This window comes from Anabrus simplex, chromosome 1 (genome assembly GCF_040414725.1).
Source record: "Anabrus simplex isolate iqAnaSimp1 chromosome 1, ASM4041472v1, whole genome shotgun sequence".
Classification (NCBI taxonomy): domain Eukaryota; kingdom Metazoa; phylum Arthropoda; class Insecta; order Orthoptera; family Tettigoniidae; genus Anabrus; species Anabrus simplex.
In genome coordinates, this window is record NC_090265.1 from 732,771,400 (window position 1) to 732,798,893 (window position 27,494).

Consider the following 27,494-nt stretch of genomic DNA (forward strand, 5'->3'; position numbering starts at 1 on the left):
TCTGTATCCTGAACCTGCTTACTGTCCACTGTTCGTAACTTCTCACTAATCATATCCATGTACTTCTGTCTAATTTCCTTGTCCTGGAGATAAGAAAGTATTCGTAACTGCTAAACCCATGCTAGCACAGAAGTCCAGCAAATGTTTACCATTCCCATTAGCTTCATATCTTCCCCACATTTACCAATCACCCTTTCGTATCCTTCAGTTCTATTTCCAACTCTCGCATTGAAATTGCCCACTAGCACTATCCTATCCTTGCTGTTGACCCTGACTATGTCACCCAATGCTTCATAAAACTTTTCAACTTCATCCTCATCTGCACCCTTACATAGTAAATACACTGAGACAGTTCTCGTCCTAATTCCTCCAACTGCCAGATCTACCCACATCATTCGCACATTTATGTGCCTAACAGAAACTATGTTGCATGCATGGTATTCCTGATGAACAGCCCAACCCCACACTCTGCCCTTCCCATTTTAACACCAGTCAAGTACATCCTACTATGAATGGTGTGAAAATGTTGCTTATAGGGTCTGTTGGTGCATTCATTTCTGTGGGCTTGGCAGACTGTGTAATAGCAACGTCTGGCTCGGTGAGGAAAGCAGCGGGAAACTATCTCACTCCTCACTGGTACACCTCCTCAGGTATGCCTAGGCCATCTATGACAGCTAATGGTGGAGCTGCTAAGGATGCAACCAGCCTTAGGGATGAGGACTGAACATACACACATGAAAGAACTTCAAATCTTAAGAACAAAACACACAAAATAAGATACTTCAAGATACACACATCAGACCAAGATCAGTGTAAGGTCTAATGGAAGGGTGTTTTTATTTGAAAAAAGGAAGGCAGGATCCCTCAGAATGGAGAAATATTGGGCTGATATAAGAGCTGTTTTCGCTTTATGTTCACACTAACAAAGGCGAAATATGAGGTGAAAATTTGAAGTGTACAGGCATTTGCATAATTATATCTATACTAGAAGGTAGACCATGAATAACACTCTGCTCTTACTATTATCAGCATGGAAGGTAGTCATGTTATCAATTCAGTTAGTGTGTCTGATTTCCTTTTTGTACCAAAAGATACCATTATCTTTCATTAATGATTGGTATTGTCACGTAGGGATAAGCTTTATAAGCACGTGCGCTTATTATTATTATTATTATTATTGTTATTATTATTATTATTATTATTATTATTATTATTATTATTATTGGTATTATAAATTTACTCATTCAGGACAAATATTTTAAGTTTCCTATGGGAATCAACATCTATATCATCTAATGGCCAGGCAAGCGTCAATTTTTGGAAATGAGACATAGCTCTCATAGTGCATTGGCACTGCTGGTGGCTTCAAGTAGCCTATGCAGTGGCCTCCACGATATGCTCTAGCCTTGCGTCTTGTGAGGTGTGCTAAGTCCCAACTGACAAGCCCAACTTAGCACATGAGGGCGAAACGCAGGCAACCAAGAATGAGTTAGCTGGAAAATTTATAATGTCCAATAACGGACCATTATATTGGTATTAGTGCCGACTTTTGTCGACAGTTTTTGTGTGATAGACTGGTTTTTTATAGAATATGTACATAAAATTTTATAATTACAGTAGAACCTTGATGCATCATTCCCGGAACTGTTGTTTTCCCGTATTCATCTTTCAATTTATTTGGTCCCAAAAATGTTCCACATAAACCATTGTTAAATTTCCCCACATGTATTGTTCCTTGAACTATCATTTTCTCGCATCGATCATCAAAAATTATTAGTCCTCGGCCACAATTTTCCCTCATTGATCGATCGTACGTAAGAAAAATATACGCAAAAGTTTTCTGAATTTAGAGGGACTGCTCAATACTCTTAGCATATAATAGCGGCAACCTGTTAGGCGAGAATGTACGAGCGATTCTTGAACAAGGATCTTGTAAGTTGGAATGCTGTGTGCAGGTTATTCACGCACAACCTCACTATAAGCCTCATGGTGCCAACGCTTCTCCTCGACCCACTGACCAACCCCTACAATTACAAGAATTAAAATGTATACAGTATAAAACTCAAATTTGCCACCATTTTCTGTGTTGGTATAGGCTGGCTGAGAAAATCGCGCAGTGCACCAGATACGATTTAATTAGTCACAGGGAGATTAATCGCGTCGTACCTTGTGGAGTGTGTGGGATGCTAGAGGCCTGTTGACCGCTTTGTTGCCCTCTGCCTAATATAAGGCTGCTGTGACATCATTCGAGACGAGCTGCGCTGTGTTGATCTAACCTATTGTTTGCGAAGGGTCTACGGAATCTTTTCCTAAATACAGGTTATCGCTGTAATATCCACGTATATCCTTACTTTGCAATAAGAGAACTGAACTTGAAGGTTTTCAGTTATTATGAAATGTATGTTGGGTATTCAGCCCGAAGGCTGGTTTGATCCTCTGCAGCTCCACCAACACCTGTCATAAATAGCCTAGGCATCACTGAAGAGGCGTACTAGGGAAATGAGGAGTGAGGTAGTTTCCCATTGCTTTCCTCACCGAGCCAGCCATTGCTATTACATATCAGTCTGCCAAGCCCACTGAAATGCATGCACCAACCGACCCTGTGAGCGATATTTTCACACCATTCACAACAGGGACTGGCTGTATAAGCAATGGTATTACTAGCATCACTCATACCTCAGTCACGTTCATATTGTCAAAGTCAAGGATGAGACTGAGACAGGTCAATGAAAGTAACAAATTTGATGTAGCCCATACCAGAAGACATAGTGCACTGTAAACACTACATCTCTCCAGCAAAGGCGCTATTATGAAATATGTGAAGACAATTGAAACGAAACGGCGTAAAAGTCACGCTTTTTATTTTCATCCTCTAGACCTATATCATGTTGCAATATTTTGATACCGTTATGTCTACAGTATGCGAACCTTTTCGTGATGCTTGGTGTTATGGGGGGTGAGGAGTAAGGAGGGAGCTCTCCCGGTTCCTGTTATATTGCCAACTGTATGGAAATGAAATCTGAATTGAATTCATAATATGATCAATCGATGTGAATTTTCTAAACCTTTATTGTCTTAAGCCAACAACTGTGTCACACACACATTATATAACATCTCGATGCAAATCTTGTTCCTGGCATGAATTCTATAGTTTGGCTTTCCTGTGTAAACAACAACAGTACTAGTATGTAAAGTGTACACCAGGTGTCTCATGGCGACGCATAAGTGTTTCAAATGGTGCCAGAACGACTCTCGAAGATAACCAAGGTGTACCACTTCAGCACTAGGGGGCCCAGGTATCACGAAAAGGTTCGCGTACTTCTTTTGTAGTATGAGCTAAATGGTTAGTGCGTGTTGGCCTTTGGTTTAAGGGGTCTCGATCGGGTCGAGGATTTTAACTTTCCTTGGTTAATTCCAGCGGTTTGGGGTTGGGGGTTGTTTGTTTGCCAAGTTAAACATTAGAATTCATCTTAGGTAGGGCTGCATTTTCATCTGCGCGTAGATCGCCCATGACGCGAAAACTCAAAAGACTGCACCTGGCTCCGGAAGCCACACACCATTATTGTTGTTTTTATAATAATAATAATAATAATAATAATAATAATATATTTACATAATGAAAAATGTCCAAATACAATACCCGTATTTTATTATTTTGCTTTCTCCGTATATTTTACGTTGCCTGCATTTATTGTTTTTCCACATCTGTCGTCATTTTCCCCCTCCTCCCTTAAAAACAAATCATCATTGTTTTAGTGTATATAGCAAAAAAATTGATGGAATTGTGTTTATTTTTCTGCGAGCCTAAATCGTGCTCTCCGAGGCAAATGACTCCATTTTAAGTAGTGTGGCCACATTGTGTTACTGTACTGGAAGATCCTTTATGTTGAACATGCATTAAAATAATGTTCTTGTTCCTAGAACTAAGTGTGTACTAGACATGGTGTTTTGCGCCAGGGAAACTGTATTATTTCATTGGGGTATAAACCCTGCAGAGGTATTATTCTCGGTTGTGAAAACATTGCTTTGTTCGCAGGTCATAAAGGACAACTGCAACCCAGTGTACGATGAGAGGTTTGAGTATGTAATATCCCAGGCTGAACTGAACACTAGCCAACTGGAGGTATCTGTGGTCACCAAGAAGAGCTGGCTGTCTTCTCAGAGCCCCATCATGGGACAGGTCTGTATTACTGCTGTTCGCTTGTAATTTATCGAGACTAGGTGCGGGAAGACGTGGTTGTCACCAGGAGCTGGGGTAGATGGCCTAGGCTAGGAATTTATGGGGAATTCCAATGGCTTATCTTGTTTCTCAGTAATAGTTGAACTTGATTAATTCAAATGTTTTTTAATTTGAAATTGTGAATAATTTGACACCGAGGTGTCAAATTTATTCGTCTTCTCTCTCCTAACGTTTTTGGAGCTGGGTTAATCCCCGTGGAAATTGGTAACAAATTATCTCTGTCTGGTGGAATTACCTTCTTTTCGGTTTGGTACTGTTTGAGAATTTATTTACTAAATATATGCATTGATCTGCGCTCTCGCGGTGATTCCTTGAAACTGCGGGAAGAAATGAACCTTGTATGAGGCGCTCTCTACCTGAGCTTTCGTCCTACGATGCTCCGCCCACTAACCAATGAGAGCTCGCTTCCAGAAGAAAAGGCTAATCTCCGATTATTGAGGATGAGTCTGGCGTGAGTTGTGAACTGAGATGGACGCACGGTTCTTGCCTGTCTGGTGGGAGCGCATTCTGCCTCTTGTTATGGATGTGACTTGAAGAAAAATGTAAAAAGGGCCTCTCCCTTGGCCCTTCTTATGATCTTGGGTCTTTAATCAACGCGGGAGCTGCTCTAGTTGGTATTTTTAGTTTAATCATTGCATCGCTTCATCATCCTGAATGTAAGTTTTTTAAAAATGGTGTCTTGACGCCTTCCTAATTCAGTAAAGATTTTCTGCAATTCTACGAATCTAATTCTCTTCAGCTTCAATTAATTTCAGTACCCGTCGTGTAGTAATGGTGGACTCTTAATTGAATGGAAGATCTCGGCCTTTTAAAAGAAATTTGGATTTTATTATTATTTTGAAAGAAATCATTGAAACCTTTATTCGGGTGATATGTGTAAAATAATTTAAGAAGTAATCTAATTTGAATACCTTACGCTCATGTGGTAAAGCGTGGGTAAAGCTTGTAAAGTATCAATTTAGCTACCTTATCAAAACATGCTAAGCGAGTCTATTTATCCAGTTGAGTTCTAACCAAGTGGACAGTTATTATTTTATTATGCTGTGTTTCAGTTAGTTTTTTGGTTTGTGTTCCTTGTTCTTTGTTTTTCCTTTCGTTCCCTTGATTCTGATAAGACTAGTATACGTGGTCACCCGTTACCATGCTTGATACATGGCGTTTGTTGGTTACCATGCCAACGGTTTTGGTATTGATGTGATTATGCTTTATTCTGATTGATTTCTCTTCTCTTGGGTGACCTTATGCTCGGGTTTAAGCGATTTAATTTTTAATTTCGGTTATCCTTTTGTTTCTTCGGGGTACCTTGTGTCGTGTTAATTTTTCTCCACTTCCTGTTTTATTCCCTTGGTGAGAGCTCGGTGGATTAGGAAGACTTTAAAATGGATTCAGTGTGATCTGATACTAGTGTCAAACTAACTTTTGCTGGTATGATGAGGCCTCACTTATTTAATAATTTAGTGTTTTCATTTATTTTCTGCGGTTGATCACCCTAAGTTTTAAAATATATTTATTTGATATCTTAAATCAAATTAATGTATACATTTTTAATTTCTCCTGCGTTGAGTATTTCCTTCTTTAACCTTCTAAAAGATTAACTCACTAAATAAATCTTTTGTTTTAAATTCTCCTATAAATGTGTTGTTCTTCTTAAATTAACTAGTTGGTACCAGGTACAGTTTTCTTTCTCCTAGTTCCGGGTGGGTTTTCTTGGCCTTATTTTTGGTAAGTATGTTGTTCTTGTTTAGTTTTGTGTTGATGATATTACTCTGGGTTCGCTTCCACCTTGTTCTCTTTATTCACTTATTGTGTTCCAGTTAATTTTTCCTTACTTTCTTGTTAATTTACTGCCGTGAACATAGAGTGTTGTGTATGACCTACCTCACGGGACAAATTCAAACTTTTCCCTTGATATTTCTATACATTGCAATGTTAAAAAACCTTCTGTAATTTGATTACTGTGAAGTAATACCCAATCAGTTTGAGTAACAAAATTATGAAATTCAGCCCATGGGCTGATTGTTGGACACACTGGTGGAAGTGCTCTTTCTCTTATCATAGTTACTGTTTGTTAACACTTTAATGGAGACATCAGTCCGTGAGACCAAAAGTAAATTTGATATTTCTACAGTGGTTAACCTATTTGGTCAAGGCTGCTCTCCCGCACAGTACCTTCGCTCCTCCAAGTGCTCTGCTTTGTCTAGTTGGGGTGAATTGTTCAGCAGCAATGCACAGATAGATAAAAACATCCTGGTCTTGCGTACCGGATATCTCTAGTAAAGTGCAGTTAGTGTTCATTATATCAACAGTTTATTATAGTGTTGGACATGGATTGATTACATTATAAATATATAAACTAATACATTAAGATAGATATACATACAGCATTTGATATAACCACACTCTATTCATTGATGTTCTACATCTTCTAGAAGGACTACATTTTCACGTGAAAATCAAACATAACCTTCAAATACTCTAAATAAACTCTTCTCACAGCAGCTTCAACCAGCACACTAACGTCTGTTTGCAGTGGTTATATCAGATAATATTTTAGACCAATCAACTTACTGAGGATAACATCATAACATTCGCCTTTTCTCTTAACCAATTTTTTAAATGTTGGAACGCAAAATATTAACAAATTCACCCTCAAGTTTACATTGGCAACTGCCGCAGCGAATATATGCTGACTTTTATAATGAAGAGGATCCACTTCAGTACCAGACATGTGCCGTTTTTAGAACTTTATATCGATACAAATTATCTTTTAGACAAGATTTTAAATTAGTTTACAATAATTTTAGCAGGTGTTGTATGTCCCAATATCATATTTTATAACCACTATTTTATAAAGTTAATATCATAACAAATCAAAGTTCAATTTTTACAAATTATAAATGTCATTGTCCTTTTAACAATGTTTGTTTTAAGATTAAATTAATATGGCTGATGATGCCTAATAAGAAGGGCAAAACATGTCCCCATAATATTCAGATTTTCTATGTCTAATTAACCACATAATGTGGTACTGATTGTATTGAATAGGTTGAACAATAAATGTACTCCTTTTGTAAACTAAGTTAGATCGCTATTTTCAATACGGACCAAAAATGAGAGTGATGACTTGTAATTTACAAAGTGGTCGAGGTCATCCAGAACAGATGAAAATAAATTTCAGTGAAATGGACATAGATGATGCGGAAAGGGTGGGTAAAGCGAAAGAGCGTAGACCAATCAGAGTGAAGTTACTATCATTCTTAATGGTTGACATAGTGATAAGGAACACAAGCAATTTACAAGGACAAAAAATTTAGGTAAAGAGAGATATGGGCAGAGAAGGGAGTGAGAATCGGAAAACTTCAAAGAGGCATATAGGGAGGGCCAGACACCAAGGGTTGAAGGCCCACATAAAGGGACAACAGCTAGTGGTTTCAAATGGAAGATGGTTTGAGTATGGCCAGTGTCAAAACCGCAAGCAATGGACAAAAATTCAAAGATGGAGGAGGACTTGATGACAAGGCAAGATGAAAGGAAGGATGCAGCGTGAGTGGTAGAACCAACTGAGGTAAGAAATGAGCTCAACCCAGGGGGAAGTGGACAGTGCAGTGCAGGACTGGAAACGAAGAGTCAGACGGTGATGGTTGAGGGAGAGTCTCAAGAAACTTCAAATGAAGAGTGCAGTGGACAAGTGAACAACAAAGGTGGGGGTGCAAGGGGCGAGTCGAAAGGGAGAGAAATTATGAACAAAGGGAGAAGTACAAGTCTAAAAGACTTGTGAGGTAAGAGGAATAAAGGTACGGCAGAAAAAGAGGGAAGAGAGCGATTAAATATGTTAAGAAAAGAAGGAATGGAGTTAGAAGGTGAGAGGGCTATGGTAACGAGAAGGAAAAATAAGGGAGGAAATGTGGAAGGGGAGGTTAAGTTATTAGCAAAATTGGAAGATAGGGTTTGTCAATATTGAGGGACTGTTAGGCAAATTAGGTAATGAAAAGGTTAACCCTTTCAGACCTGAAAGAAATTTGGCAGTATGAACTTTTGTTTGTACATCAAAAGCTGACTAAAATGCTCTTAAATACATATATTTTTAGTTTGTTCTACAAAATAAAAATTAACATCATGAAATAAGCACCCACACAATTGTGTGTGTCAGGGCTTAATTCACTACTTACAAAAAAAGGAAAATTACCTCAGTGCATGTGAATATACATATGTGCATGTTCAAATGTCCTTTATTACAGTGTGGAATGATTTTAAAGAATTGAAATCTTATACATTATATTTCTCACGTCAAGTACGAGTTCTGCTTTCATAGTCCTTTTCGTGGCAGCACCAAGCACTCCCGCATGCATTGCCTGCAGGGAAACCTAGCCCGCACAATTGTGCATATCAGCATTCAAAACCTCATGGTATTACGTACGATGATGTAAGTTCACAATTTATGTTACACACAAGTTACACACTTCATTGATTACATTCTGATATTCAGTAAAGCTTCTAGATTAATATGAATGCAATAAATAAATACTTACTTTAGGCATTACTGCTTCCTGCCATCTTGCCGATGAACTGTGTTTTTAAACTCTTCTTCCTGCCCACTGGTGGTCAAGCGCTAAATAAAAACAACTGAAATACGCGCTACGTGCCCTGCACAAGCACTGCAGTTCAGTCTAGCACCAAGAAAACATCAAATAAGCTCGGACATGAATAAAATATGAACCCACACAATTGTACGTACAGTCTGAAAGGGTTAAGTAAGTAGTGGAAAGCTTTGATACTGTGGTACTCTTAGAGACATGGCTTGAAATAGGGAAGGGGATAACATGTGGGGGTTCATGGTTAAACATAAATCCAAAAGAAAGGAAATGCCAGGGGGGGGGGGGGGGGTAGTGGTGCTAATAAGAGAAGAGATTAGTGATCTAATAGAGGATATTGAAAATGAGATGGAAGAAGTAATCTGGATTAGGTTCAGTATGGAGAGGGTAAAGAATGCAAGTTCAGCTTTTGCATACTGCCACCCCAAGAGCTCATTATACGCAAATGATAAATGTGAGTATCTGAAAACTTTGAAGAGGAATCTAGGGGTGATAAATGAGAAACTAGTATAAGAGGGAAGTTTGAAGAAGACGGAATGTTGCTATTTGGGGACTGGAATGCGAGGATAGGGGTGCAGAGTCCAATGTACAATAAAGAAGACAGGAGGGTAATGAGGTAAAGTAGAAGTGAAGATACAGTCAGTAATAGTTATGGCAATAAACTTTTAGTGATAGATAGATAGATAGATAGATAGATAGATAGATAGATAGATATGGTTTATTTTAACTGGCAAAGTTAGGTACTTCCTTCCAATTCCTAGGCCTTTCCTATCCCATCGTCGCCGTAAGACATATCTGTGTCGGTGCGACGTAAAGCAAAAAAAAAGAGTAATGAGCTTAGAAGACATGTTAGAGGAAATCAAAAGGATGGAGTTAGGAGACTGGGTACAATCGCATCACTTTCCGGTCTGGGTGTTGGTAGAAAGAAGTGTGGGGATGTATAAGAGGAGAGTTAAAGGGAGGTAAAGAGTTGGGAAGAAGGTACGTCAAATATAAATGGTCGGAGAAAGCAAGTAGGGAATTAGATGCCAGAATAAAAGACGAGTTACATTGAGTAAGGTATGGTTGGGAGGTAGCATTGGAGGAAAACAACATCGATAGGGCATTGGAATTAATTATGTACCCAATTAAAAGGGTAGTTCAAATAGACAGAGGCAGGAGAAACAGAAAGAGAGAGGAGGAAGGGTGCTACAGTAAGGATTGTGAGGGATTATGAAAAAGAGTTATGAGGACGCTAAAAGAGTATAGAAAAAGTGGTGGGAGTGCAGAAAGAGTAGTTTTTTGTGATTTAAGGTAACGATACAAAAGGGAAATTATGGAGAGGAAGAAATTATGGGTGAAAGAACAAATGGAAGCTATAAATAAGGAGTGTAGGATGAACCAAATTGAGGAAGTATGGGAGAGAATAGAAAAATTAACGAGGGTGGGAAGAGATTTGAGAAACAAAGTATCGAGTACAATCAGTGGGTGAACTATTTCACAAATTACTTGGAGGGGAGGAGAAATGGTATAGGGGAGGGGGGAAAATGTTGTATGGAGAGATACAGAGATATCAAAATTTGAACTGGACAAAGGAATTTAAAAAATAATAGTACTGGAAGTGATAAGCAAAATTAGAGACAAGTCAGCTGGGGGCTGTAACGGTATTAACAATAGGTTTAGGAAAGAAATAAGTAAATTTGGACAGATGATAGAAGGCATAGTTATTTAATAGGATCTTTGACGGTGGTAAATACCTGAAGTAATGGGAGACAGGGATAATATGCCCAATCTACAAGAAAAAAGGGAATAAAAACATCCTGAGTAATTACAGAGGAATAATTTTATTAGACTCACTAAGTAAGATTACACAGGAGTTTTAGCAAACAGATTAAGGAACTTGACAGAAGAAAATTTGGTAATGTCAGTTTTCCAGGGAAGTTTTAGGAAGGGAAAAAGGATGTCAGACAATATAATGATAGTGAAGATGATTTAGAAAAATACAAGAGTATGGAAAGAGGTAAAGTCTATATGGACGTAATAGATTTTGGAGAAAGCATTCAACACGGTAAGCAGAAGAGCGTTGGTAGAAAAATTGGGCAGGTCGGGGGTTTCTGGGAAGATGATCCGTGCAGTGGAGGCAAAATATAAGGTGGTCAGGTGCTGTGTTAAACTGGAGGAAAATACATTAAGTAGTCGGATAGATTGCAAGATGGGTTTATAACAGGGTTGCAAATTATCTCCGATATTGTTTATTTTATTATTAACAACATTTTGGATGGACACAGGGGAAATAACTGGGCAGTGCCTGTTCTAAATGAGATAGAGATTCCAGGATTGATCTTTGCAGACAACGTGATTTTGTTGACTTTAACTGGGGGGTAGGATGCAGCGAAGTCTAAATGCGGTGTTGGAATATGTGCCCTGAAAATTAACAGGAATAAATCCAAGATAATAGTAATGCAGAAACATAAAGAGAGGAAAAATGAAATGAAATGAAATGAAATGAAATGAAATGAAATGAAATGAAATGAAATGGGTGGTCCAGAGCGAGAATTTAGAATACCTAGGAGTGTTTTTAAACAGAAGAGGGAGATGGGATGACCAAATAATGAGAGCAAAGTGGAAGGGGATGGCAGCCCTAGCAGTAGTCAAAATTTTAGTGGCAAAATTCCTGGTAATAAGTTACAAAACTTTGAGGTTAGTTATAAGGTCAGTAGTTAAGTAATGTATAGGGCTGAAGTATGGATTCTGGAGGAAAACAGGGTTATACTAGGACAAATCATGAGTAAATTTGGTAAAGCGGTAATGAGATTGCCACAGTGTACAGTGAATGCTGGGGTGGTATTAGTGTGCGGGGAAGAAATAGAGGTGGAATGTGTTAAGAGTAATCAAATATTGGATGTGTTTGAAAAGAGGTGAGGGAGGGGAAGTGCTACAGGCTGTGTATGAACAACAAAAGAAAAGCATGTATGAGGGGTGCTGGCTAGCAAGAATTAAACTATGTGGAGAGGGTGGGGATGGGGTACATGTGGGAAGAGGTCTGCAATGAGAGGGATACTAGGGGTCAGAGAGTGCTTATAAGGAGGATTAGAGATATTCAAAGACAGAGGCTGTTAGAAGAAAGTAGTAATATAGTAATAAGGGATCTCTTAGTGTTTTTAATAAGGTAATGCAAGTGACAGTGTTAAATATTCAGAATGTAGATAGATTGAAGAGAGGAGGCTTACTGTGGTGACTTATGGGTTTATATAAGAATAAGGGATGGATTAAGGGTAAGGATAAGTCCCTATCTATATTATGTGGGAAAATGAGTAACGACCTACACTTCATAGGTAGATGCAAAGATACAATATTGGTAGGGGGTTAACTTTTGAGTAACAGCAAGCGAGATTTATTAGAAAAAGGGGATGAAAAAAATTCTTAGGGTGGGTGATTCAAGAATGGGAAAGGGGAGGGGACTTGAATAAGTACTTATGTGCAATCAAAATATTATGTGAAAAAAACGTTAAAAGAATTAAGTACATAAATTTATAAGGATGTTCTAATAGCTAAGTTTCGGTGGTGTGGACTCATTTGTGGACATGAATTTTAAAAAACGACTTGCAAGTGGTTATTTGGTATATAGAACAGTGTAATAAGGTATGTGTAGACAGCAAGTTGAGAAGTAAGGAGAAGGAGAACACACACTCAGCAACAGTAGAACAGCTATGGCTGAGTCAGCTGACATAGTAGAGTAGGTCAGGTACGAAGTGTTCATAGTATGGAAGTAATAGCTGGCTAGCTGACTCGGCCAGGCTGGAATGGATAGCGACTTTGGCCCCCTTGGGGATCGTATGTAATCAATTATATTAGTGTGGAACCACACGACCCTGGGGGCTAACTCAAGATGGAAAGAGACTGATGGAATGCAAGACTTTCCTGTAGTGATGGGCTATCTCTCGTAGACGAGTATGATTGTCTTCCTGAAGAACTTAGTTTTTGTGAGATCTTAAGTGACTAGAGGCCAATCCTAGAACGGCAGATTTTTCAGTGTTTTTGGCATTTGTTCTATTAGGTACTGGCTGTGTAGTTTTGTTTTTCTTTATGAGCTTACATTGTTTTCTTGCATTGCACTTGTCAATTTCTGTTTTCCGCCTTTCTTGCTCGAAGAGCTGAGTTCCTTCCCAGACATTACGACGCTAGACTGTGCGGTTACGTGCAGTAGCTTACCAGTTGTTAGTTTTTATTTGACACTTTTTCATGTTGGTTTTTAGCGCATCTTTGTAACACTTTTGTGGTCTTCCAAGTTTTCTATGACCATCCTTTAGCTGGGAGTACATAATTTGTTTTAGGAGACGGAATTCAGGGATGTGAACGATGTGGCCTGTCCAGCGAAGTTGGTGCTTGATAATCATGGTCTCAAGGCTAGTGGAGTTAGCTTCTTCTTTCCTGTAGTAGTCAGAGTAGATGTAAATTAGTAATTATGTGTAGTAATAGGTTGTAGGGAGAAATGGGAGGGTGGATGACAGGACATAACCAGAAGAGGACAGGGTAGGGCGGTCCTATCCCAAATGTATGTGGTAGAGTGTCTGTAAGTGTTAATTAGAGGGTAGGACGTGGGTTGACAATGCAGCAGTGAAAGAATGGTCGAGACATATGTCAAGAAAGGAGGATGCGGGGCACATGAGGAGCTGGATTTACGCCCACATGTGGCCTGCCGCAAAAAGAATGGTGTGGAATTAGCATTGTCAGCTGCTAGGGTATGTGGGGTCTTCTTTTTGGGCCGCATGTGGCAGGGCCGGGCGTGTCATCCCTGGGAGGGCAGCTCCTTTTCTCACGGGGGTGGGGGGGAGATGACACGGCCAGGCAGTAGTTGTAGGGGTGGCGCCTTGCATGTGGACTGGTTTTCTGCCCATGTGGGGGTCAAAAAATTTAGGATTATAGGGTTAAGTTAAATGCGGGGGTGGTCCTTACATGTGGTCTGGTTATCCGCCCGTGTAAGAGGCTGCATAGTAGATTTAGGTTGTTTTTTTTCCAATGAAGGCGGCGTCTCACATGTGGTCTGGTTTACCGCCCGTGTGAGGGGCTACATAGTAGGAATAGTAGGTCAATGTTTTAAATGTAGGGGTGGCGACAAGCATATGAGACTGGCTATCCGCTCGTGTGAGAGACCACACAGCAGTGTTTGGGTGATTTTATTCTGTTTATTCTGTTTATAATTGTTTTGTGTTGTTGGTATTAGTGGTTCATTCTGTTTTTTAGAAATTGGTATTGGGAACATGTATTTGGGCAAAAAGCCTGTAATGTTCATTCAATTACTCAATCAATTAGTAGTGTAGTTATTTTATTTGCAACGCCCAGGGACACAGACAACACTCAATACAGTGAAATGACGAAATCAACATCAAAGCACAAAATTACTTATCTTGGGGCAGTAGCATACGTACATAAAATGTGGAAGGGACCAGAAATATTAAGGAATAAAGAGGACAGGATCTTAAATTAACACTTGAGGGGTTGCCTGATTAACATGACTAATAAAATTAAAAATTAAAATTAAATAATGAAACCAAATTAGAATTGGAGTGAAATATTTGCTTAATGAATAAAGATTAAAATTTCATGAATATTTACAATTCAAAACTAGGCACCTTTTTAATTAAGAAAATCAATGAAAATAAAACATTTGAGAAACAGATAATAATTAATAAATTACTAAATAATATTAAATTTAACCATTTGTTTAAAAACTAAGAACACTGAAAAGCTGATACCTTCATAGATTATTACAATGAATTTAAATATTAGGAAAATTTAAAAAAACTGATATCTTCAAATAAATTAATAACTAATATTAAATTAATACCTTGAAAAATTAGAATACTGGCCAGTAACCAACTGTTAATCTAGTTAAATTGAAATTTGTTTCAGTTCATTCTTACGTGAATGTATAAGCAATTACGGAAACACGGACATACACAAACTCGAAATGTGACTGGATCACCAGTTAAAATTACTCAAATAGGTAATTGAATGTCAATTAATAAATAGTAGAAAGTATTCCCAAACCAGGTACAAATTTGCAAAGGGAAGAACAATATTAATGTCCCACAATTAAACACAGAACGACACACACAAACAGAAGCCTGCAGCTACCCAAGCCAAGCTATCATCAGTTAATAGTAGCCAAGACCCCCCAAAAATTAAAGCATACACACCAGATAAGGGATATGATGCAACAAAACAATAAAGGATAAGAAAACCAAATGTGGAGAAGAATAGGACAGGTGAACATGAACGAAATGAGAAACAAATGTCAGTTCCCTACAACTGCATTGTTTCAGAAGATTAATAATAATAATAATAATAATAATAATAATAATAATAATAATTCCTTTAAATGATAGTATAGAATTTGATTTACATTTCATTTAACAGTGGGCCAAAATCATCAATAATTTTACATCAAGGAGGCTTTGGACATGGCATAATGTGCGTATGAGGTATATAATTTACATCCGACCCAAGAAAGCAGAAAAGAACGAACCCATCATGACAAATTAACAAATACAGGGCATTTCACAATAAATAACGGCACAACAGGACCTCGCATAATAAGAACAAGGAAAGATAGAATGAAATACATCAACCAAATTTTAATAAAAATAATAATAATCCAAAAAATAAGGAGCCGAAAATTAAACACGGACGATAATCTCAATTAAATAAAACGGGCAGCATGACATTAACCCTCGTACACCCATATACCGGTTTTCCAAATTACCCCCTGGTACTATTACACCATAAAATCTTGTTACGAAATTTTGTACCGAAGAGAAAGTTGTTCTGTAAATCGTTGCTTCAGTCGTTGATTCAATCGTTGATTCAATTTACTACAACATCTTTCGATAATCCGCGGCCATAGGAGAGCTGCCAAAAAGTTTTTAAAGAATATTTACTGGCATAGGGGTGGTTCAGTGTCCAAATAGGTGTAATCCAATGGTTTACGTCCTTAGATCATGTTTGAAGTCGTTCACATACTAGCAATGCAGTGCTCACTTGTCTTATTAGACCACCAAAGAAAATTTAAAATGAAAAATGAAAAAAAAAATGAAAAACTGAATGATATTAATAATATTAAGGCATAGCCTTAGTTTATGGGAGATAGTAGGTTCGAATCCCACTATCGGCAGCCCTGAAAATGGTTTTCCGTGGTTTCCCATTTTCACACCAGGCAAATGCTGGGGCTGTACCTTAATTAAGGCCACGGCCGCTTCCTTCCAACTCCTAGGCCTTTCCTAACCTATCGTCGCCATAAGACCTATCTGTGTCGGTGCGACATAAAGCCCATAGCAAAAAAAAAAAGTTTATGGGCACACTACCCCGGAGTATCAGACTCCATTTCCCAGTCACACCAATATGTCTTCCAGCACAAACGCAAGGTGACGTCCATCATGGAGCCCAGCTGCAGGACAAGTCAGCAGCTAGCCGGAAGCTCACAGTTCAGAAAAACAGTTATGCGCATGTGCACAGTATTGTTCCGCTTATCGAACAAATGGGAAGATAGTAGTTCGACGCAATAATGGCAGATAACGGTTTTAAATATATAGACATTTTCGATCACGCTAAGCAACAGCATTTCCAAATAATGGACAATTAGGGAGGGGAAACAAAACCCCAGAACATGAGCAAATATGCCCAAATAAATACCTTTTTAGCCATATTCATGTCACATTATTAGTTAGTACATTGCTTACTTTGTCATGTGATCCTTGTGTAATATTCCTGTTAGCTTGTAGGAGTAAACCAAAAACAAATTCCACTAAGGATTTAGTTTTAAATATAAATATATTTTTGTTGTTTCATTTGACGTATTGTAATTAGGATGTGTCTAAACAGGGTGTAGTTATTTTATTAGAAATGATCGTGCTTATTTTATTACTGCAAAATATTTGTTTATTAGGTGGAAGACTCTCTAGGATTCTGTTGTTGTAATTAGGATAGGTTTAATTGCAGTTTAGAATTGTAGTGTAACTATTCTAATTAGATTGTACCTGGCTTTCTTTTTTCCCACTGTCGGCAGCCCTGAAGATAGTTTTTCATGGTTTCCCATTTTCACACCAGGCAAATTAATTAAGGCCTCCCATTAGTAGGCCTTTCCTATCCCATTGTCGCCATAAGACCTATCTGTGTCGGTGTGAGGTAAAGCAAATAGCAAGAAAAAAAATTTTTAAAATTTTTATGTTATTAACTATGTTTTATTATTGACTCTGTTTTAGTCTTTGTGTATTTTAATGTGTTGCTTTAACTTTGAATTTCAATTATATATATGAGATTACTTCAAACTCAATGCCTTATCCTATTCAATCTATTTTTATATCATTTTATAGGGAAATACGGCATTGCGAGTTAATCCCCTGATTATTTTAAATTCATATTCTTCACAATCATAATCATCATAATTTCTTCGCTCCAACAAGCCGGATGCGGTTGTGTACGAGCCTCCTCCAGTTTGTCCTGCCCATCCACAGATGTTGTTCATATATGCGACGCCAGTTCACATCTTTGATTTCAAGGTCCTTGAAAATCTGCTTTTCCCAAACATCACTTGGTCTCTTTCGACTCCAAGCTGTTCTTGGATATTCTTCATTATCACCTTTGAAATTCTAGTCGATGGATGAATTTTAAAATTTTAATTATCATTAAATTTTGTTGGGGGTGTTGACCTAGATGTTAGGCCTCTCTAACCCTTTGGCACTCAGCATATATTTAGGGGTTTGCCTGAAGATTCTTAAACTAATTTCTGTGATTTTCTAAACCAAATTACAAAAAATCAATACATAAACAGTTAACACACATTAAAATAAAATAAATCACACTAATACAGGAAACTGAGCATTTCAGAAATGAATATACCTAGGACGAATTGTTATTGGTAAAGCCAAAAAATTATTAAGTTTTGAAAATAAATTTTTAAAAATAAATTATGGTTTTCAATGACAGAAAAATCAGACATTATCGCGTCTTCCTTCTTTACTCGTAGGCGTGAAAGAAAGAACATTTAATTCTGAATAATTTGATATCGATATGATGTGTGTGCTGCAATTAACTCATGAAGCATGGCAGAAAGTTATTCACTGTACATGTAACGGTCATTGCGGTCCGATGCACGGTGAGCAGCTGTGAATGTGTCATCTCCCACATAATGGGAATCCCTTTTGGCAAAAGAAGGTCATTATTATTGTCTAAATCATCTGAAAATTCAAGGATATCGGCCTTGAATATGGCCTAGCCATTACGACAAAAAGATGACACAAGCACATGCAACAACGAAGTTATGAAAAGGAGTAAAATTATAGTTTGCGAAGTACAGCGAACACACGATATACCAAAGAAACGAAATAAACTCTAAACTAAACTCATAGCAAGATGAAATTGTTGTATTCATAAGCTAACCAAAACAGATCCACGCAATAAAAACTTCAAATAACCACAACATAAACATTCACGGTCAACAGATTTCATTTGTCGAAAATAAAACTTTTTTGCTGGGCTGGTGGATATACCTGTAGAGTAAAATGCAAATTCAACGCTTTAAGGTACCGTCATGATCAACTATTATGATTTAACAGCCACGCAAATGACCAAAATCCCTAAATAGGACAGCCGATGTATCGGCGCCGTGAGCGTTCTCGCCATAACCTCTCACGCCGATAGATCGGCGCACTGAGTGCGAAAGGGTTAAACAACACACATTCTACTCCTGTCAGAGAGCACCAAGGAGTCTGCTTAAGGCCTAAAGTTTCCACCCAATGGACGAATCGCCATCAGCAACGCAGTGTGCTCTCACTCCATATGAACCCTGTGTCCAGGTGGCACGCAGTCCTAGTGATTAGAAATTGTATAAAACACCCTTTCTCACCTTGCTGGCCAACATTCTGATGGGGATTTTTTTTTTTTTATCTACGGTTCTCAAACTGGTTAACCATGGTGTCAGACCACATAGACAACCTGGCAGGTGTTTGGTAAAACTTTGGATGTGAAGATGTGTTCCCCTTTCCACCACTCTGAGTCTGTTGTGAGTTCCTATCTCTTTATATGTGATTTAATTTGACACTGGTTTTTTCCTTTCCAAATCTCGAAATGTATTGTTTTGTTAATTTTTTTTCAGATAATCATCAACTTGGCCGAAGTGGGTCTGCCAAAAGCATCAACTTTATGGTTTGACTTGTTACCAGAAGTGCCACGAGATTCGTAAACATTATGTCTTCCATCATGAAATCGTATCTTTCAGTGACTGTTGGAAACAAGGAGAAGATTGCAACCCATCAAGAGTTGAGAAAGTACTTCATTGTATAGGATCTTTGTGAAACTCTCTCAGGCCTAACTGTCATTTACTGATATACCTTCAAACTTCCTGTCCTTTATCTCTATGCCTGCACATTTAATGTGTTCATTCTGTCATTTGAGGAAAGGCATTGCCAGTTCTAAGTCGTAAGAGATCCTGTTCAACCTGAGGTAGGAAAGCACCTCCTTACCGTTTGCAGAGCATTGATTTAATTTCTTCCCTGGGAAAAATTTTCAAGATAGTTTGACAGCCTGATACCTAGTTATTCAAAACTCTTACATTGTGTGATCGGTTTTCTAGATGGGACCCATGTTTTGGGTGCTGTGCGACATCAATAGTTAGTGATGGATGTGTTCTAAATTTTGTTTAGACTACAAAAGAATTCTGAATTATCGACCTGCAACTTGCTTACAGAGCAGAGTTATCGACACAGAGTTTGTTGCGCATGTGTTCCGCAGATGTTGCAGCTGTTTCCTACACGATATGCACCTATCTTTACACTGCTGACATAGGCTCTGTTATCAGGTTGCAGGTCGACAACTTGTACTTTAATGCTCTTCTTGCATTGATAAGTTTCTTCACAAAATGTTGTGAACGCACACCTGTCTTCGCATCTGAAGGTTTATCAAACTTTGGCACCGCATAGCACCCAAACATGGCTCTCCTGCTGAAAACTGGACCGTTTGCCAGTTTGAATCTGTGGAAGAAAACTAGTTTTATCTTCAGTTTTGTACCACATCTTTAATTGTCTATATTTTAACTTGAGGATTGTTACGTTTCTGAAATGCGACCCATTACTCTCTCCACTTTGTTTCCAGTCCTTTTCAAGGTTTGATATTTTTGTAGTATTTTTCATGTCATGACAATAAATACAAAATAATTAAATTATTTTTTAAGGAGATGACATTCTAAACTATTCTTCCTAATTCAGTCCAGGTCTTGCTTTCCTCCTGTTCAAATTATAAATGTTCTCTTGATTTCATCCTTTCCTGTTCTGCCTACTCTTGCATCATGATTCCAAGGAACTTCATTTCACAACCTATGACCATTTGCATCATAACTTTGGTATTCTATTTAAAATAGGGTGGCCATTTCCTTAAATATAAACAGATACACATAGAATATTCAAGCCTCTTCTGTGTTTGCATTTAAATTTGTGTGTCATATTTGAATTCATATTTTTCTTATTACTAAATGTGCTCTTTAGACGGTATACCCTTTTTAATGATAACTTCTTGTAATTGTTGTTTTACATCCTGTGCCTATGTTTCGTTCTCCTATTTCTGTGCTTCCTTAAAAGTTTGAAGGTTATCTAAACACTTTTCCTCAAAGAAAACTAAGCTTTAGGTATAACAAGTTTTATACATCCTGTGTTTTTGTAAAGTCTTTTTTCATGGTGTTTAATACTTTCATGCTTGTATTTCTTACCAAGTTGGTGTTTTCTTTATCAAGGATGGGAAAACTATTGTTTTTTGTCATTTTTATCAAGTTTTGAAAAATTATATGTATTTTTCTTGTTAATCTATTTGTTCATTAACTCGGTAAGCTGGTAGATTAGACCGGTGATCTTGTACGAATGTTCTCTAAGACCTGCTGGGCAGCTTATTTTATAGATTTTTTATTGCAGATGGGTTGATGTTAATTTGGCTGATCCATTAAGTCTCTAGTCTGTATTTGAAAACAGTTTTGTTTTTGAATTATTGTGTTACAGTGGAATCATGGCGTGGTAATGCAATGGGAGCAATCGGCAAATATTTCCTTTGTTTTATTTCGTATCAAGTACTTAATAGATGTTTCAGTGCTTGATTTCATTTTTGATTTAAAACCGTGATTGAACATGACTGTGTTTACATCTCTTTTTCTTGTTGGTCGTGTTCTCTGGTAAAGATATTTGTTTATGCAGTAAAGGAATTAAAATTCACCCTCCTATTGACGATAATCATTAAGGCATTGAGTATTTATTGTCTGATATGGTGGTTAGCTGGTTATAGAAGGACATTTCACCAAACTTGCATTCCACAGTGCTTATATGGAGGTGGCTTAGGACCAGAACAGTTTATCCACAAAAATAGCCAAAATGGCATAGGTCATGTTTAAATTTTTTTAGATTGAACATATTTACTGCCAAAAGACTATAAGTGTAATTGGTGGCACCTGTGTACCTGGCGGCCGTACTTAGGAAAGAGAAAAATCATATAAAAATGATGTGCATTGATGCCTTCAGCAGTAAAAAGGAGAGATCCTTCCTGTCCTATAAGCTTGCCAGGGACCCACCAGCCCACACCTATGAGTATTCTTACTTATATAGAAGAACTAAAATCGAGACTGTAGAAATCAGCTGAATGTTACCATTTGCTGTGTGCCTATTGGCTGCTCAAGTTTCATATTGTCTCCGATAGAGCTCGCATAGTGTCCAAGATCAGGGTTGCCATATTCCGTAAAAGAATGAGAACCACCAATTTGGTAATTATCATGGTGTGTGCTGGATGCAAGTGCTGTACCCGCCATGTGATAACATCAAATATCGACGACTTTTTATTAAGTCGCGGGAAGTGACATTCCCTGTGGAGTCTGTGGTGGGGATCATAATATTTGGTTTTTATCGTGTTTTATTACGAGATACTAGAGGCTTCCTACCCAGTCATTCTGCCAGACCTAACCAGCCCAATGGTCTTCTCACTTTCTAGAGCTAACAGTCCAGACATTGCCAAGCATGCTGAATGTTATGGGACATCTTCCGAGCCGTGCAATGTTGGGTCTGCAATCTAACTTTCACCCGCTGGGTACAGAAGTTTTACTGTGTAATTTTAATGCTTTTAAAAATACTTCCATAGTGTAACTTACTTTGGAATCCCTGTTATTAGTTAAAAAAAGAAAAAACATATATGCCACAAATATAACACTGCATGTAAGTACATAACATTCTTGAGGTATATGTTGATGTAAAGAAAAGTTGGTGACTTTCGTATCAAAATATATAACCAGTTATGTATAAAACTATACCAAACTTGTCTGGAGTTTCTTTCTTCCCGAAAAGTAATGCTATTGGAGATGTGCTATGCTGGTTCTCAGCCAGTGATACAATTCTTCTGATAGGGATTTATCCATTGGATGGTGACGTTATTCAACAGGACAAGTGTTGCCCGTCACCACGGCCAATGGACTCATGTCAAAGTGTCTGGGTATTAGAACACACACTTGAAGAATTCGATTTGGGGTTGTCTTACGAGTGAGAAGAGACTCTAAATCTACTCCATATGCATTCAGTTGGGGTCTTTTATCTCTACATCTGTTGGTCTTGTACAGAGATACTTGCATATCGTTCAAGAGATTTCTCTTTGTCTGCTATCAAGAGTTATCTTGGAGGCATACGAGTTAAAAGCCTTTCCCTTGTAACAGCTGTGGGAGCTCTGTTGACAACAGACAGGTGCATGCAAGTTTATCAGCCATCGCAGCCATTGTCCATGTCACTTTAACACCAAATAATTATAGTGTTTATTAACCAGAGAGAAAGTTCACATAAAAGCACAGTGGCTGAAATTCAGCAAGAAAACCCTAGACACCTTGCACGTATGATATTATCTTCCTAATTGTATGTAAATTGCTGTAACTGCATACTATTTCATGTGGAATTGATAATGCAGATTTCTAGGTGAATAAATTTGGGAAAACCAAGTTAAGGTAATTGACGACTGTTTACATTAAATCATGGTGGAAATATCTTAATGATATTTGAGTAATGTAAAGAATCTTTCTAGAAATGATGAATCGGGATTCTATTGTAAGCCCCAAATAATCTTGATGATTCCTAAATATTTTCTGTAATATTGTGGAATTCTGTCATTGCACAAGGCACATGCATGCTCCTCTGTTTTGTGTTGCAGTAACTTTATTCTTCCATTGTTCTCTTCTGGCTTATCTTCTCCGTAGGTAGGTCAAGGCTGGCTGTAGACCGTGAGAGACAGCATGAAGTCACAGAGTCCCCATTATTTAATGTTATTCTGGATCATCACCTCTGATAAGAAGTGCCTTTGCTCGTAAAACCTGGTGTTTACAGTGCATTATGTCTTCTGCTATGAGCTTGAGCAAATTTGTTACTTTCATTGACCTGCCTCAGTCTTTGCTTGTGGCTATCATCGCACACACCGAAGGTTTTTTTTTTTTTTGTGACGCAAGGCTGTTAAAAGCATGGGGAAGATAACAGCCGTGGCCCACCATTTGTCTGGCTTGAAAATGGAAGCTTTTAGTGCTGGGAGTGTCCAAGGACATGCACCTGTAAGCAACCTGCACGTCGTGATGAGGATGTAATGATGATGAAGATGATACATACACCCAGCCCCGTGCCAGCGAAATTGACCAGTGATGGTTAAAATTCCCAACCCTGCTGAGAACAACTGCTACAGAGTATGACAACAATACATTCTTGAAGCATTTATTTGCTCGGCTACATCATCCAATAGGTGGTCAATAGGCTCTTTGAGCTGATGTAGTTATGTATTGCAGGTCTTACCTGAACTAAAACATCTTGGTGCACTTTTTGTAGGTGCTGAACTATGCAACTGGAGTGAAATGCTCCTGCACTAGATTGATGATATATGAACACATACGCAAAGTGGAATTAGAGCCTTATGTAAGGCCCACTTGTAACAAATCAAACTCATCTCCAAGCTGTCTATCTCTTTCAGTGTTTGCCCAGTCTTAACAAAATCAGGAATCTCTGACAGTACCTAGTGATCTGAAGTTAGGGTTTCCATGTGCTGCAGATTGCACATGTTGCCTGCAATTTTGTGCAGTATGAAGAACATCCAGATGGAAAGGACAAAGGAAAGAACTTTTACTGCACAGAAAATACAACTGGAAGACTGGATGAGAATCTTCTCTTTGACCAGGTTGTAAAATTGGAATTTTAAAAAAAAAGACACAAAGGTTGAAACTTTTGAGAATATGTAATACCAACAAGAAATGGGTAGCTATCTTCCATGGGAAACAGTAATCTGAACAGCTCAAAATTGTAAGGTATTATTTTTCTGATCCTGGGCAAAATGCTTATACAGAGAGGGCAATCTGCCCAATGGACACAAGAAAGGAACAAATCAAGTTCCTTTCTTCTGTTCTTGGCTCTGAGAAATATGATTACCTGTAGTCGTGACCACCAAATTAGGCGGGTCAGAGAAATTACGCTGTTGCCAAGGTCATGTAGCAACTTGCGAAGAAAGAACACGTCATTTTGGAGCACGAGACAGTTGTACTGTTGGACTATAGCAACACTATTTGAAATGAGCTGCTCATACTAAATGAATATTGACTTTGATGAGTTTCGATATTACACAACCCTCACTAGCCTAATTTTATACGTAAAAAGTTTTCAGTGTTAAATATTAAAAGCATTGTTGCAGATTTTAGTTTCTTTGGCATCCTAGATACTTCCTTTGCGTTGCAGGAGCAGACTGTTACACATAATATTTTTACTCAAAAAAATATATGGCATTACTTTTATCCTAAAATCCAGAAGAAAAAAGATACTTGCAAATATAATAGACTCGTGTCCTCTAAAACACATTCAAAATGAATCTTTATTTATAAGGTTGAGAATAACAAATTATTGAAATGTGCTAGTTATTTCAGTATTTTTCAGCGAGATATAGCAACTTGAGAACCTGAGGAGCTTAGTGCACTGTGCCTTGCTCTACGTTGTGCACATTAGAAAGTGTTCAGAAATGTTAACTGAGGGGGGACAGAGAGGGGAGTATATTTTCAATGTACTTACTATTTTTCATGCATGTTCTTATTATATTTGAGTGATGATTGTTGTGTAGACTCTATCATCATCTGACACTGAAAGAGTTGATCCTTTTCGTCTGCACGTAACCCACAAATTTATTGGTAGACTTGTTAGACACAGGGGAATGATTAAAGGTTTTGCTGTGATTCACTCCAGGTGAGCCTCCAGTGTCTTGGCACGTTGCCCGGATTGTTGATTAACCCCATAAAACAAAATATAACGCAAAAGGATGATAATTTCTACTCCTTCTTGGCAGTTCCCTTGCTGAATGGGCAGTGTAGTGACGTTTGGTTCAAAGATGGATATTTTAGCCACATATTGCTCGAGGACAGGGTGTTTACGTGTGCATGAAGGGAACCTGGCTGTTAAACTGAGCTTGATCCATATTAGTGGGAGATTATTGGAGGAGGAGGAGGAGAAGAATCTCAAATAAGGAATGCAGTGGGTATTTTTACATTCATAGTACAATCTTGGTCTTGGTTGAAGTGGCAACACAAATCCAAAACTGTCTGGAGTTTTTGCCGATTACCATTCGTAGATGGTAACAGTTTCTTTCGCTAAACTGAAATTGATATGCCTGCAGTTGAGACAGATCTCCCAAGAGCTCGGACATGGTAGCGAGAATATTTAAGGTGATGAAAGAGACTCTACCAGTCCTAACCAAGTAAGTTGCTGTACAGTTTGGGTGCAGTAGCTGTGAGATGGCAAGTTCGACCTTCACTGTCGGCAGCCCTTGGGTTCCCCATTATCACACTAGGCACTATCTTGATCAAGGCCATGCTCGCTTCGTTCCCAGTCCTATCCCATCGTTGTGACAACACTTTTTCTGATTTGCTGCTGTGGAAGTTTTTTCTTTTCAGTTTCAACTTGGTTAATGGATAACGGTTTGGTTCTTCAGTCTGTTGAAACTAATTTAGAAAATGCCTGTACTAAGAGGTGACTGGCATGGGCTGTGTAAGGAGAAGTGACATGTGATTTCAGTCTCTTGTTAAATGTTTTCTCTTTGAGGTATTTCTACATTTTATTTAATCATAAATTACTTTAGCCAGTCGCTCCAATGTAAAGTGAAAAGCGAATAATAAGAAAAAAATTGGGATCAATGAAAAAGTCATGATAGACAATAGTGCGTATATTTATTGAAATATCTTGCACTGCTGGTTAGCAAAGCACATGCAGAAGCCATATTACATATCTTTTAATCTGTGTTGCTAGTCATGCCTCTACTTCCCTCAGAGGGCAAGAGCTTCATGTATTACGATCCTGAGCTCTTTCGCTGCCGAGTATTTATGCCACGGTTGAATGCTGCAATTTAGTGAATCTTAGATCTGGTAATTACATTCTGTATAATTCGATGATGGTTTCTTCCTTCCACAAGCAAGTGCTGGACCCTCTTTAATGACGGGCATAATTTATTAAATGTTGAAACTGAAGATGTGCACTGTTTGACCTGGTGGTCAGTGATGAGGCTTTGGTTCCTGGAGTGGATTTCTGAATTGAAGGGAGAGCCTGCTTGTAATTTAGCTGAAATTCATATTTGTCTTCAAAAAATTTCTCTTACCGAAGCAGAAGATTGTTGAATTTACTATTTTTTTTTTTTAATTGGTAATAATATAATTTCTGCAGTGCATCATCAGTGAGAATGGAATCTTCTCAAACAATTCAGAAGAATTAGTTTTTTCTTTTTTGCATCAAAATCAAATAATTGTTCTAATTGTTTGATATGAAACCCTCCCCTTGAAAAGATCACTTCATGATTTGTGATGCCATTAAAACAAACAAATTATCATTTGTGGACGTATTACTACCACAGGATAAGTTTTGCCAATAGAAATACTGTGGTACTTCTGTTGAAAAGTTCTGCGAAGAGAAGGAGAGGACCATGTTATTCTAAACTGTTATAATAAACTGTTATACTAAGCTGCATTTTATAATGTTGTTGTGAAATGCTATTTTTATGGCCTGTTTTTTTCTTCCTAATTGTTATACATTTCATCATTATCAGTGACAGCTTATGAGCAATTATTCTGCTTGCTTACAATCTGACAAAATAAGGTCAGTTTAGTGGAAGCATTGAAAAGCTGTTGCTGATTATAGAACAGCTGTTGTTATAAATGTTTGCATTTCAGCCACTTAATGTATTTATTGTAGAATATTTTATATGGGTAGTTAACTTGCTGGTAAAGTTGATTTACTAACAATGTCAGCAGAACTTATTTTATTGTCATTGCTAATAAACTAAAGTTAAAAGAAAATTGCTGTTATCATTTACTGCTTAGTCTTCACCATATAAATAATCACTCTGCAATGCTGGGTATTTTTTGGCCATCCCTGTTTGTGTTGCCTGTAGTAAGAGGCAGCTGGAATTTCTGGCCTTCGTGATATCACTTTCAGACCTGAAAGAAAACTGGCGGTGTAAATTTTTGTTTGTACGTCAAAAACTGACTAAAATCCTCTTAAATACATATATTTTTAGTTTATTCTACAAAATAAAAATTAACATCTGAAAAAAAGCACCCACACAATTGTGCGTGTCAGGACTTACTTCACTACTTACAAAAAAGAAAAATGACC

General features: G+C 37.8%; 1 protein-coding gene across 4 annotated transcripts in view; it reads left to right on the forward strand.

The window, feature by feature from the left end:
• Esyt2 (extended synaptotagmin-like protein 2) overlaps positions 1–27,175 on the forward strand; it is a 297,125-nt gene extending 269,950 nt beyond the window's left edge. For all 4 annotated transcript variants that reach the window (XM_067136116.2, XM_068225186.1, XM_068225187.1 and 1 more), the window contains 2 exons: positions 4,037–4,180; positions 18,965–27,175. In XM_067136116.2, the coding sequence (XP_066992217.2) occupies positions 4,037–4,180; positions 18,965–19,051 (231 nt within the window). In that variant the 3' untranslated portion in view covers positions 19,052–27,175. The remainder of the gene's footprint in view (positions 1–4,036; positions 4,181–18,964) is intronic.
• Positions 27,176–27,494: the final 319 nt, after the last annotated feature.